This window comes from Grammomys surdaster, unplaced genomic scaffold, assembly GCF_004785775.1.
Source record: "Grammomys surdaster isolate TR1022 unplaced genomic scaffold, NIH_TR_1.0 126248, whole genome shotgun sequence".
Classification (NCBI taxonomy): domain Eukaryota; kingdom Metazoa; phylum Chordata; class Mammalia; order Rodentia; family Muridae; genus Grammomys; species Grammomys surdaster.
Window position 1 is genome coordinate 4,677,337 of NW_021621048.1, and position 12,784 is coordinate 4,690,120.

Sequence of the window (12,784 nt, forward strand, 5' to 3'; positions counted from 1 at the left end):
AGGTTTCTTTCACCTAAATTTCTTCTGAAGCTGTTGCATTTCCCTGCAACTTATGGAAGAAAACCGTGTATGAAACTCAGAATCTGAATTTTGACTATAGCTAATGCTATGCTTGAAGGAGTTTCCTCTCTTCTGTGTACTTTCCACTAATAAATAGATGGGTGTGGCCATATTACCGGTTGGTTTGTGGCAAGACATTTTATAGGTGGTAATGGGTACTGGGTACTTCCTTCTGGTCCAGATGACCAGATCTGTCATCACGAGGCTGGACTGCAGCTCCAGTTGCCATCCTAATCCACACGTATGTTCCTGTCAGCTTTTCAATGACTAGCTTCAGTGTGACCACTACTTAGAATTGTTACTGCATCAGGAATTGCAGCCTTGTGCTAACACTCTTATACTTATTAAAATTCTAAGTTTTATGCAAAATTTTTTCCTGGTATCTTCTGAGTTTTCCGGAGACAAAGCAGGGTGCTTCACCTTATTCTATCTACCAGTTTTCCCAGTAAGTCTTTACTATCCTCTCAAAAGTGGCATAACTGATGTGCTGGTTTGGGCTGCTGTTTTCAGTATCACTTGAATTCAGAGATTTCCATATTGAACATGTCTCAATCCATTCTGGTTACCATCCTGCATGGTCATGAAGTTGGTCCATCTAATCAGTCTGTGGTTCAGAATTCTGCAAGTTAGAGGATTTATGAAAAACCTTCTGCTTTGGCCGTTACTATTCATTTTTGATTGGTTACACTGTATTTTTGTTGGAAGAGAACACACCTAATGTGTACTATTGAATCAAATGACACAGCTAAAGTAAGCTGACTTAGGAAAGCAGATTTTGATGAAGCTGAAACATGCTTGGTAACTTTGGAAGTTACTGCTACCACTATGAACATCACATAATTCTCTTACGCACATTTGAAATTTTCTAAGCTCTTTTTTCCCAGTTGTTAATAGTGAATTTAAAAAGTCACTATCACAGGAAAATAAAACGCATACCTTAAACTCAGCTTACATTCAACTGAGACAATTTCCAAAAACTGTAACAAAAGTGAAATAACTATCTTTTTTGTTTGACTTTTGGCTCATGAAAAACTTGCATAGTTGAAAACAAAGTAGGCAAAGTATGGTTCTTAAAGTATTCTTTATTAAGATCATTAAAAGTTGCAGAAACAACTTTATATTATAAAGGCACAGGGAGACAGTTCTGATAAAATATTCAAATTAAACAGTAACATACAGTACAAAAGACAATTTAAATGCACATACAAACCCCAAATGTTTGATTCAAAAATATTTTACTGCGTCTATTAATGGGCAATGATTAAAAATATAAATTGCTGCTGTATAATAAATATCTGAGTGTGAACATCTTGATAGCAAAGAGAACAAAATAGTTATTGCTTTTCACATACATATTTTTCCCTGTAATTTTAAATTCCTAATTCTTTTACACTCTTCTCAAACTTCTCCAAAAGATAAAAGAAATTCCACATCATCTCTAACGGTAGTTATACCTGAAGTAGCCATCACTGCCTGGAGTGCTTCTTTACTTCTTGCTCTGTAATCACAACCACAGTCACTCGCCAAAAATATGATGATGTTTGTGGAACCACAGATGGCTCTCTCTCTCCTGTGAGTTCCAACCTCCATGTTATGAATAGGTGGAAGATATAACAGTGTTCTGTTTTGAAATTCTATACTTTAGTGTAGTTCTAAGGACACAAAAGAATATTGTTGGATGATTTTTCCTTCAAAACGTTTTTGAATTTGTAAAAAGTTAGCTCAGCAAGTTCTTCAATGTTTCATTGAGAGCTATGCAATATACTGATGTATAAGAAGAAACACAATGCAATCTGTTTTATAATAGAGAGCCCTTACCCTATGTCTTCCCATTTCTAAACTTGAATTAGCTTTATTGCTGTCTTCCTCCACTTTGAATTAACAAACTAATTTAAGACGGTACAAAGAGAATTTCCATCACGATAATCAAATAACATGAAAGTGTCATCCTAAATGACGGCATTTCATCTTAAGCAGTACCTATGCTAATATAGTTGATAACGTTACCTGACCATGTCATGTTCAGATAGTACATAGCAGCTACAAATGCACCTGGCATGGGCTTGAGGAGCAATAAATACTTGCTAAATGAATGAGAAGGACAGACTTAGCTTTGGTTGTGCATGTTTTAATCACTTTCTGATTTCAGTAAGTCAGTCCAGAACCCACTAACCCAAACTCTACTGCAAACAGAAGAAACAACTTCAAACAGAAAAATATTACCTGTGCTAGTGAGAGCCAACTTTTACAAAGAACAGTTTTTAAATAGACAAAATTTTTACACATTATTTGTTAATTTTTCTACTCACATATTTAAATTTGATCTTCTGATAGTTAGCAATTGGGTAAAGAAGATCACAATGGGCAGACAAGCTTTACAGTAAAAATTATTAGTATCAGTAAGTAAAAGATTCTGATGCCTAATTAAATTCCAACAATGATTACCACGTTCATTTTGGAAAAACTACCAGTGAATAAAAGGTAGAAGGTCTTTACGGTATACACTGTTTTTATAAGCAGTAGCTCAACTGTCAGCATTAAAGGGACAGGTAGATCTTAAGAGTGATACCTAAAATACTGAAGTGGGATAAGAAGGTGACCAATTCTATTTTCAGTTCTAAACATAGGAATGTGTCTAATATTTCTTTGGCATTTGCATTACTATCTTGGACTAGTTAGCATTTAGAAACATTGACTTTTATTGTTTCTTCAAAGATATCAAAGTGTAGACTGCTAGTGTATTATTCTTGAAGCCTTTAAGCAAAGGATGCAGTGATGTTTTGTAGCATATGCTGAACATCGTGTTCAGTGTCTAGTTATAATTACTGTCATTGAGGGATTTAACTCTTAAATAACCTGAAATGATGTTATCATGCAATGGTAAAGCATAGAAGCTTGGGGAGAGGTAAATTATTTACATGATGAAATACTAAGATCTCTGTAAAAACAGTAAACCCGGGAGTCCTGCCCTAACAGTTACGTATGTACCGCATAGCAATGAATGAAAACTATTTATATTAAAATTCAAATCAACACCTATAGTAACCTGGGTGTGTAAAACTTTTTAAAAAATGGAAAATGATTTTACACATCAGAAGGAAAATGTGGCCTATAAAACAGGCCAATCTAACTTGACATTCAAAGTAAATGCAAGAGATTCACAAAATCATGATAGAAATGCAAACTAAGTACCAAGTACCCTTTGATACACAAGCTATGTAACTATCAGACTCCTTTCCAATAGCTTTAACAATGTCATCCACTCAGGTATGGGAAGGGGAAAAGCAGTCTATGGTATCTCAATTTCCAAAGTGAAGAACAAACTTGCAGAAGCATCATGAGAATTTTGATGTACAGTAATGTCTTATTTTGATGGGTGTTAATGTAAGATCTATCAGAAAAAGTTCATCATCCTCCGATGCCATAATTCCACACTTTGTTTATTCTAGGCAGTCTTCTGGTGGTTTAGTTTTTGCCGGTGCCAGTTTCAGCAAAGAAAAGGAAAAGATCACTGCCGACTACCTCACATTGTGACTCAATTGTGCTAGATAGCCACGCAGTTCTTTTGCGGCCTGGAACCGGCCATAGCGCTTCTTAGGGTTGGTGCACTCATCCAGCAAGGCCTCCAGTCGGCCATCTTTGGCAATTTCACTTGGTGGATCATGAAGGAGTCCTCCAGAAGTGCCACGCCAAGTGGCATGTCTAGATAAGAGGTTTTGACAAACAGCATAGTAATTGTGGTCCACAGTGACACGAGCACAGAGGATTTCTTTTGAAAATGACAAGCAAGCTTCCTTGTCACAGTCGTCGAACTTGCTTTCATACCATACGTCCCAATTCTCAGGCTTATCTGTGAAAGAAAAAGCAGAAATGTTTATTTGAAAAATGACTTCCTAAGGTTCTCTAACAGAGCGTGCCATTAATTAACAGACATTTGCTCCGTACTCTTATATATAATATACAGGTAAAATTTAAGTGTTTCCACATAGTGATTCGTAAAAACATCATTTATTGGGATCTCAGGTAGAAAGATCAAATGAGGCCTCATTTCTCAGGATCATCTAGGATTTCCTCTAACATAGAAAGGATCCTAAAGTATCACCTAATGCTACAGGATTGGAGAGATCTAGATTTCTGCCTAGTGTCAAGAACACCTTATTTTAGATCTTAAAAGATAGCAAGTCAAGAAATAAGAGAAAGCAGCGTTGCTGTCCATAAGACAGTATCCGTAAAGGGATGCACATAGGGACACTGGTCCACACAGCTGATGAAATAGCACTGCAGCTAGAGAGTGAGACGCATACGAGAAATAGCACAAGTGAAGCTAAAAGAAAAACAAAGCAAGCTATAACTTGCATGAGCATTTACTGCTCAGAAAGGTAACTTTGGGCTAAAGCCAGGAGGGGGTAGGATGATCATAGCAGGCCTGCAAGATGGCTTAGCCGATAAAGCTGAGCCTGGTGACCCACATGATGGAAGGTGACGCAAGATTCTAAGTTATCCTCTGGCTCCACACATATACCATATCCACATACACATACCTACAAACACACAAATAAATAGAACTCTTAAAAAAGTTACCTCAGCAACTAAAGAAGGTCTAGAAAGAAAAGCCAAAACAAAGAAACATTGGAAACAAAAGCAAAGTTAAAGGTTCTAACTGGATGTCAAGGCAGAAAATACTAACACAACAGAGTGAATATTTTAGAATATAAAATAGCTATAAGACATTCAGGAAGGCCTGTCATATATGTGAACAGAATTAGATTTGAAGTCCTAAGTTTAAATTCGGAAGACTAACACCCATATTTAGTACACAAAAGTATACATGTGCTTGGTAGAGTCAAGGCTGAAAGAGCAAGTGGCTAGTGCCCACAAAACAGATACAGATGAGACCCCTTATGCAGAGAAATGTGCTCAGGCAAGCCCAGAAGCAAAAGATTCATCCAGGAAAAGAAAAGACCATTATTCCTGAGGCATCAAGGATAATGGATGGACAGACACTGAAAATAAAACAAAATAAGACCAAGTCACACACAAGGTACCCTGTATGAAACCTGGATTCTACCAGAACAATGAGAGGTCATCAGAACCTTTTAAGCAAGGGGAAAATGTTAACATTAGCTAAGAGGAAAAAAAAAGCTACACTAGCCACAGATACAGAGAAAGGAAGAGGGGAGCAGGACCCTCAAGTAGTCCCCTCCCTATGGGAGGATCCATGACAAGTCAAGAAATCAGAAAACTGCTTGGTGAGCACAGGATCTGAACATGATGTTAAGAAAAAATAAGCCCTGAGCAGGATTGTAATTATCATAGAGAATGCAGTTACTATACAGCTGCTGTGTCAGACACATGGACCAGGTGCCACAACTTGGAAATGCTTGAAGGTAACCTAAAATTGCTCCTATCCCTTATGTCCAGGAGTGAGAGATGCTAAGAGAGTACAATTCTCACCACGGAGCAACAATTCTTGGGTTTATTTGGTAGAGAAAAGGTCTTACTGTAGCCCAGGCTGGCCGCTAACTCAATATGTACTCTAAACTGGCTTAAACTTGTGATGGTCCTGTGTTACATGCTTGAGTGTTGACATTTGAGTGAAAGCGTGGTTTCCCTAACATTTCTTTTTCTAGCCAAATTACTTCTAGAATATAGCTTATTTATCCTTGACACTTTGAAGTTCCTATGGTATTTGAATTTCAAAACATTTCCCACACTTTGCCTACCAATCATGCAGAGAGCTCACAAATAAACAGACAGCAAAGTGTGGATGAAGATAAAATCATTAATGTTAAACTAAAGTCAGATCTGCAGTGCTAGAAATTGCCCAAGTTAAAATAAGACAAAAGCACCACGATGGGGACCCCTTAAAGATCCTGTAGAGAAATGAACCCTCCACAAGAGCAGCGACACTTTGATGACCTGTAACAGCATGAACTTCCTTTTGCATTAAGTTAAACAAGGGTGTCTCAACTTTTTCCATCCACAGCCTCCTTCTGCTCAAGAAAGGCTTCTATAACTCTGAATATATAGAAATATTAATCAAATATTTGACAATAAGAAACCATAAAACTATTTTAAAACAATTATTTGATATATAGTTGCATTATTTATTAAAGAAAGGAAAAACTCATATCAAGATGAATGTGTGTCTATTTTTATGCAAGAATTAACTCTCAGTTGAGTACCTAATATTGCAAGACACACAGCATGTCATCATTTTTCAGACCTGGATATTTTGAATTTGTAATAGTCAATGCTGAGAATGCTATTGTGTATAGGTACGGACCAGAAATTGGCAGAATTATCTTTAGAGCCTCTTCAGATATTACTCGTTATTCTATCCTAATCCCAAACAAAAATAGATTTTTTAACTGATAAGCCAGGAACTAAAATAGTAATTTTAATATTAAATAGTTTAACATAATACAATCTAAAAAACATTTATTTAATATTTACATGCCAAGGAATGATTGTAGGAAACTATCAAGTTTTCTATGGTCTAACATCTCTATAGCTTATACAAATTGTTTGCAATTCATGAGACACAGCAGTCTCCAATCTGTGTCAAGGTGGTCCAGGTAGCAGTAACTGATGCTGTATGGGGTGACAAGGAGCTCTATGTTTTGCACAGCACACAGTGTTTGAAATCTAGGCTCCAGTGAAGTTACATGATACAACACAAGTAATTGCTGGCATAAATACCTCAGATTCATTATTTACTTGATTTTAAATTAATTTTTGCTAGTTGCACAATTTAGAATTCTTTGACCATTAGCAAAATTTTCCACAACCCCCACATTTGGTTATGTAACCCCTTTTGATGTTGTGACCCAGTTTAACAAGCTGTGTCCTACACTTCAAAACACAGTATGGCAAAACATGTATACATACCTCCACAGACTCTACACACACACGGGGATGGATGGGCTCTATTTATTTAAACAGATATTTTATTAAATACAGAGAAAATTCTAATTAGAGATGTAACAAATATTTGCTGATCCTGGTCATACAAATTTTAAAAAGATACAAGGTTGTCATCTTAAGAAGATTACATTTTTATTATAACATTTAAACACAGAAAATGTACAAAAGATAAATCTGAAAGTTATATACTTACTTTGTCTAATTAATCTTTTGTCGGCAACTAAAACATTTTCAGCATCCACAATGATTACCTTCCCATCTCTTGGACCAACCGCAAAGTTGTCAAAGCTGACATCCAGGAGGTAGAGTGCAAATTCAAAGTCATTGTTTGTAAGCTGCTCTGCTATCTCCATTAACTGCCACGCAAGGTCAACTCTTTTCTCCCATGGTGCATTGAAATAACTCCACAGTTCTTCTCCAACATAATTTACAGCCACCATTCTTCCACAAGCTCCAAGATACTTTGCAAATGGCCAACCTTCATCAGATGGAAAACTCTACAAAAGAATTATCTTATTATTATAATACAGTCTGATGAAGTTACCTTAGGTATCTCTCCCCAGATGCTGTCAGCGGGGATTCCTACTAGGTATAAACTTCATCTTCCCTCCTCACTCAAACCATTACCATAGAACTGAAAGGACATGAAAAACTTTGCATTTGAAATCTGTGACAAGTACTACTTTTCAATATCTCAGAAACAAATTCATCAAGATAAGGCAAAAGACACTGTCTTTATTACCAATTCTAAAAACATTTATAATTTTCTGTATCTCTTTGATTTCTATACATATAAGCAGTCAATGGTTTCCTTTGAATGGACAGTCCTGGAAAAAATACACTAACCAGTAATTATTTACCTGTTTAGGCACTGTGCTACGTAGGCAATAGGGATGAACTGTAGAGGCTTTTACAGGCTTTTGTTTTAGAAGAACAGACACTGAACAAATCCTATGGTGTTAGTAACTATACTAAAGTTTGTACATTCCTAGAGGCATTCCAGAAGCAGTCAAGACCATGCTGTGGAGGAGTCTTGGATGTTTAACAGTATCTAGGGCTAGGAAAGAATGCACTAGTCTCATCACAGCATCCATTCTGAGCATCGATGGACTTGGGTCAGTCTTGTTTCAACCTTTTCCCCTTGCTCCAGCCTCAAAATTATCCTTTTCACATTAGTGATGTTTTCTAATGGGCTTTTTAACTACTAGGAAAATTCTAGTTCTAAATCAAAAGTAATGTCTTTATAACAGTAAACAAGTCACTTTTAGCTTAATTATCACCTAGATCTGCCCATGATCCCATGCTGGGAATCCAACTCAGGGCCCTGTGCATGCCAGGCTTTACAAATGAGCAACATCCCTGGCCCCTTCAAAGATACTCTCTACCACTAAAATAATGCTGCGACAAAAACAAATAATGGAGAAAACCAAAAGAAGGTTAAGAGTTAATTATTAGATTCATGTGTAAGGTTACAAGGCCAGGTTTATGTCAGTCTTGTTCTTAGCTAAAAAAAAAAATTATGAAATGATACTTAACCCAGCATTAAAGGAATGAGGTAAACCAGGAAAACAGCAAATACAACCTTAAACCCTCCAGAGAACCATCTTCTATTGTCAAACTCTGGTTGATCTACATACACTTGAAGAGCCAGAGGTGTGGCCTTCCTTCTTTAAAAAAAAAAAAAACAGAAAGCAATGCTAATTTTGCCTCGACTTTTAATTGTACAGATAGATTATCTTTAAAGTTCTTATGCTAGAAGAGAAACATCTTTAGAACTACACTCTTCATTTTGTGCCCCTTTTTAAGTCTAAATGTACACAATAATCATACCTTGCATATATAACGTTTACTTTTAAGTATTCTATGACAAAATACTAATTATACGAGAAGATATCATAGATCTTAAATATAGTAAATTAATGGATTTACTTTGGGGACAGAGACAACAGCAACTTAATCCTTAGAAATCAGAAGTAAATGTGTTTTTATTATTTCTCTTGGGTACTAAGAAAAGTGAAAGACAGATCGCTCATGTGATATGTGCAGTGCAAGAACTGTTTACAAACCACACACTGTTTCACCTTTCCTCTCAACTTAAAATATCTCATGACCTTGACAATTTTTTTTTTTTTAGACAAATGGCTACAACAGACTTGGCTATTTATAAGAAGTGTGAATGTATAAAGATCCTGACATAAAAATGGAACACTAAAAGTTTAGTAAGTATGTAGAATTACATGATTTTGTCATGTAAAAAGTAAAGCAAAACCATCTCCATACAGCGTATTATTCACGCACCATATTGTAGAACAGATACAAGCATATCTTTGTGAAAATAAAATGGTCTTTGACAACAAGAGAAAAGGGATCCCTGCCAACATCTACACATGTACAAATGCCTCTTGTTTTTGGAGACTTTCCAACTGGCAAACGACAGTCAAATGTACACTTCATTACCCGCGCCCCTCACAGAGGAGGGTAAAATATATGAACTAATGTCATATTGAACAACTTTTATATAAGCATTGTGACTGTTCATGATTTTTAACTGACATGTCTCGCTTTAAGAGACAATTCTTTCATTTGCTACCTACTCTTTTGGAAGAGCTTTAATCACTGAAGTCACACCATTTGCTTATAAGACAGTACTATTTCATTGTATAATCAAAGCATTCTTCATTAATGAGAGCTGATTTTTATTAAATGCACTGTAGTACAAAAGAACAAAAAAAATAAAAAATAAAAAAACCGAAAAAACAGCTCAGGGTTGGAAGCCAAGTTTAAAACAACCCTGGCTTACAACCAAAATACCACAGCCAAGCAGAATTTGAAAGACATTTTGAATTCATTAGAGCTTGGATTTGTTAAATATAAAGTAATATTGAAAATGAGGTTTTTTTCTGATTAGCAAACTCCTACGGATATAAAACATGGTAGCTAGGATTAAAAAGTTTATTATGGAGGCCTAGATTTCTTTACTTAAAACAAAAATATGAAGACCAGATATTCAAGCTATCTAATGCCAAAGAGTTTCGCTTAATCTGAAATATGCAATTATTTTATTTAATTATTTACTATTTACAATTGAAAATTGTGCAAGTGCTTCCCAAACGAAGGCAGATTTTCAGACTTAGAACAGTACCAACGGCAGATGTAACAGGGCCTCTCAACTTTTTATAAATGTTTGTAAATTATTGCATGTACAAAATATAGACTATCAATGTTATAAAAGTAAAGACAGCACAAAAGTACAAGATAGTTGTAAATCTATGTATTTGCTTTTCTATCAATGTACTTTAAAAAGTAAATTAGTGACAGCATAAAGAAAACTCTAGAATATTAATGTAAACATAAAAACTTTCTATGTAGCATGTGGTACAATGACAGAACACTTATATATTACGTGTGAGGCCCTGGAAATGACTAATATCCACAAAGACAGAGATAAATTAAAATAGTTACTCTAAGCATGATTAACTGCTAGGATCTAAATAATATACATGCTTTCAATAGTAACTTGAAAAGTAAAATGTTTTGATCTTGAAATATAATACAAATTATCACATCTAGGCATTTAGTTTATCCTCAGACAATAAAACTCTAAGTTCACAAAACTTAAGTGATATCAGTAACAATACTAGGTACACTGACACTGTTTAAAAGCCATAAATTAATAAGGTCATCTTCTATTATACAAAAATAAAACAGGAAGGGAAAAAAACATGGAGCCCATACATGATTTACACATAAAGATTACAGGAAAAGACTGTAACACAGATATGTTACACTTTCTATAACATACAGTCTTCAACAGAATTTCTCCACTAAAAGGAAAATATTACGCAGCATCTTAGAATAATGGGTTTGAAAGTATAAGGCAAGACTCAAATGCCCACCTCAAGCTCTACCTCTCAATACCTGAACATAATTCTTCCCCTCACTCCAAACTCTCAGTCAAGCTACTTCTTTCATGTGTTATAACTTCATGGGCATTTGTCTTCACTAATATAGTTTCATACGTTAGCATACACCTGGGATGTTCTTACCACATCTACAGTCAGTCAGCCTAATAAACACACTTAGGTTTGGCTTAAATAGAGAACAAGGAGGAGGAATAACCTTACACTATTCTGTATCATAATATCTGCTTAAGAAATGTTGCTATGTGTTAATAGCACAGGTTATGTAGTTGCCTTTATAAAATCAGAGAAAATTCTTAAACCGTGGAATACTGGATTGAAAATTGATAGCAGTCTACTTTGAATCCATCTTGACTATTGCAAAAGAACTATAGCTGGTCTGACTTTGCCTTTTATTACCCCTGGACTTTATGCAATTACTATGCTAATAAGTTAGATTTATAATCACACAACCAACTCAACATATTTGAATCTTTCTATTGGACACAATGACTTTGTTTTTGATTTTGGTAGAAAGCGGTTAATGAAGCACTTGGAATTTGTTTTGTATATGGTACTACTTTTTTTAAGTTTTGTATTATTAGTACTTAAAAATATATTACACATTTCTATAACATCACATATTTTTAGGACAATTGCTAACAAATTTGTATAGCCCTTTAGGAATTAAAAGCTCCTGGAGAACAGTGAATAAATTTAGTGGTTCTTGATCATATTTAGAAGATGTTACTCACAGATATCTTCTATCAAGAAAATAAGCACATTTCTGGATGAGTATGTAGATTGGGGAAGCAGAGCTTTAGAAAGTTCATTAAACTCACAGAGTGCATAGGCCTTTTCCCTTTGGTTCTGGACCTTCCTGATGAAAACAATGGTATGAATATCATTCCAATTTTACAGAGGAAGAAAACAGATCTCAAAGGACTTACTATTTTCCTATAAATGACATAAGACTAACAGATTAAAATAAAGCCAACTTATAAAAGCCAGTGCTCTACTGTCTTTTACTCCAATGTAACCAATAATAGTTTTATATACTAAAATTTAAGTATCCAAATATTTTTCACACAAGACTACTAGCATATTGAAAAGTATATAACTTCAATTCATGAGAAACTATCAAACATATGAGAAATGTCTTACCATTTAGATTTTTTTTAAAGGAGACTCCTAATAAACTAACTTCAAAAAGCCTATCACTTATCAAAATATACAACCTAAAATGTCCATCAGTCTTTCTATAACCAGCATTTCTGCATAAAAGTACACAAAGTTTAAACTTGAGAACATTTGAAGAAAGCAAATGTTATAAGCAGTTCAGAAGTGTTTAAAGGTTTAATTTCAATCTTAGAATTATTTTAAAAGCCCAAATCTGAATGAAATCCCAATGTGGCAATACATGTTGTAACAGCTGTTCATACAGATTAGTCAACTGTGCTGTGCTGGTGACAGACTAATGTGTTCACAGTTTTGTGAACTGTCTAGAGGGGGAATACAGTAAAGTTACTAGGAAGATTTAATAGTTACCTAATTTTTACTAGAATTTCTATGAGATCTTAGCTTCTTAAATTGGGAAGTAGTGGCCAAAAATTTATCACAAATATAGCAGACACCTAAAAACTCAAAACATTTTAAGTCTCAGGATATGCCTCATTTATCATGAAATCATTTTCTGAATGTCATTTTCCACCTGCCTCAAATTCCAACATTAACCAATGCTTTGAAAATAGTGAGGTTGTGTTAACTGAACAGGATGTCAAATGGCTCCATGCAAAATTGAAAACCAATGTCACAGACATTAACACAAACCTACCTAAATTAAATAGAAATAAGTCATCTTGTAGAACAGCTTTTACAGAGAGGAAGAGAGAGAGAGG

General features: G+C 35.0%; 1 protein-coding gene across 1 annotated transcript in view; it reads right to left on the minus strand.

Annotated features, from left to right (window-relative positions):
• Positions 1–1,122: 1,122 nt before the first annotated feature.
• The window catches only part of Dipk2a (divergent protein kinase domain 2A), a 19,280-nt gene continuing 7,618 nt past the window's right edge, over positions 1,123–12,784 (minus strand). The window contains exons 2-3 of the mRNA XM_028758937.1: positions 7,181–7,484; positions 1,123–3,910 (exon numbers count right to left, since the gene is read on the minus strand). Of these exons, the coding sequence (XP_028614770.1) occupies positions 3,579–3,910; positions 7,181–7,484 (636 nt within the window). The 3' untranslated portion in view covers positions 1,123–3,578. The remainder of the gene's footprint in view (positions 3,911–7,180; positions 7,485–12,784) is intronic.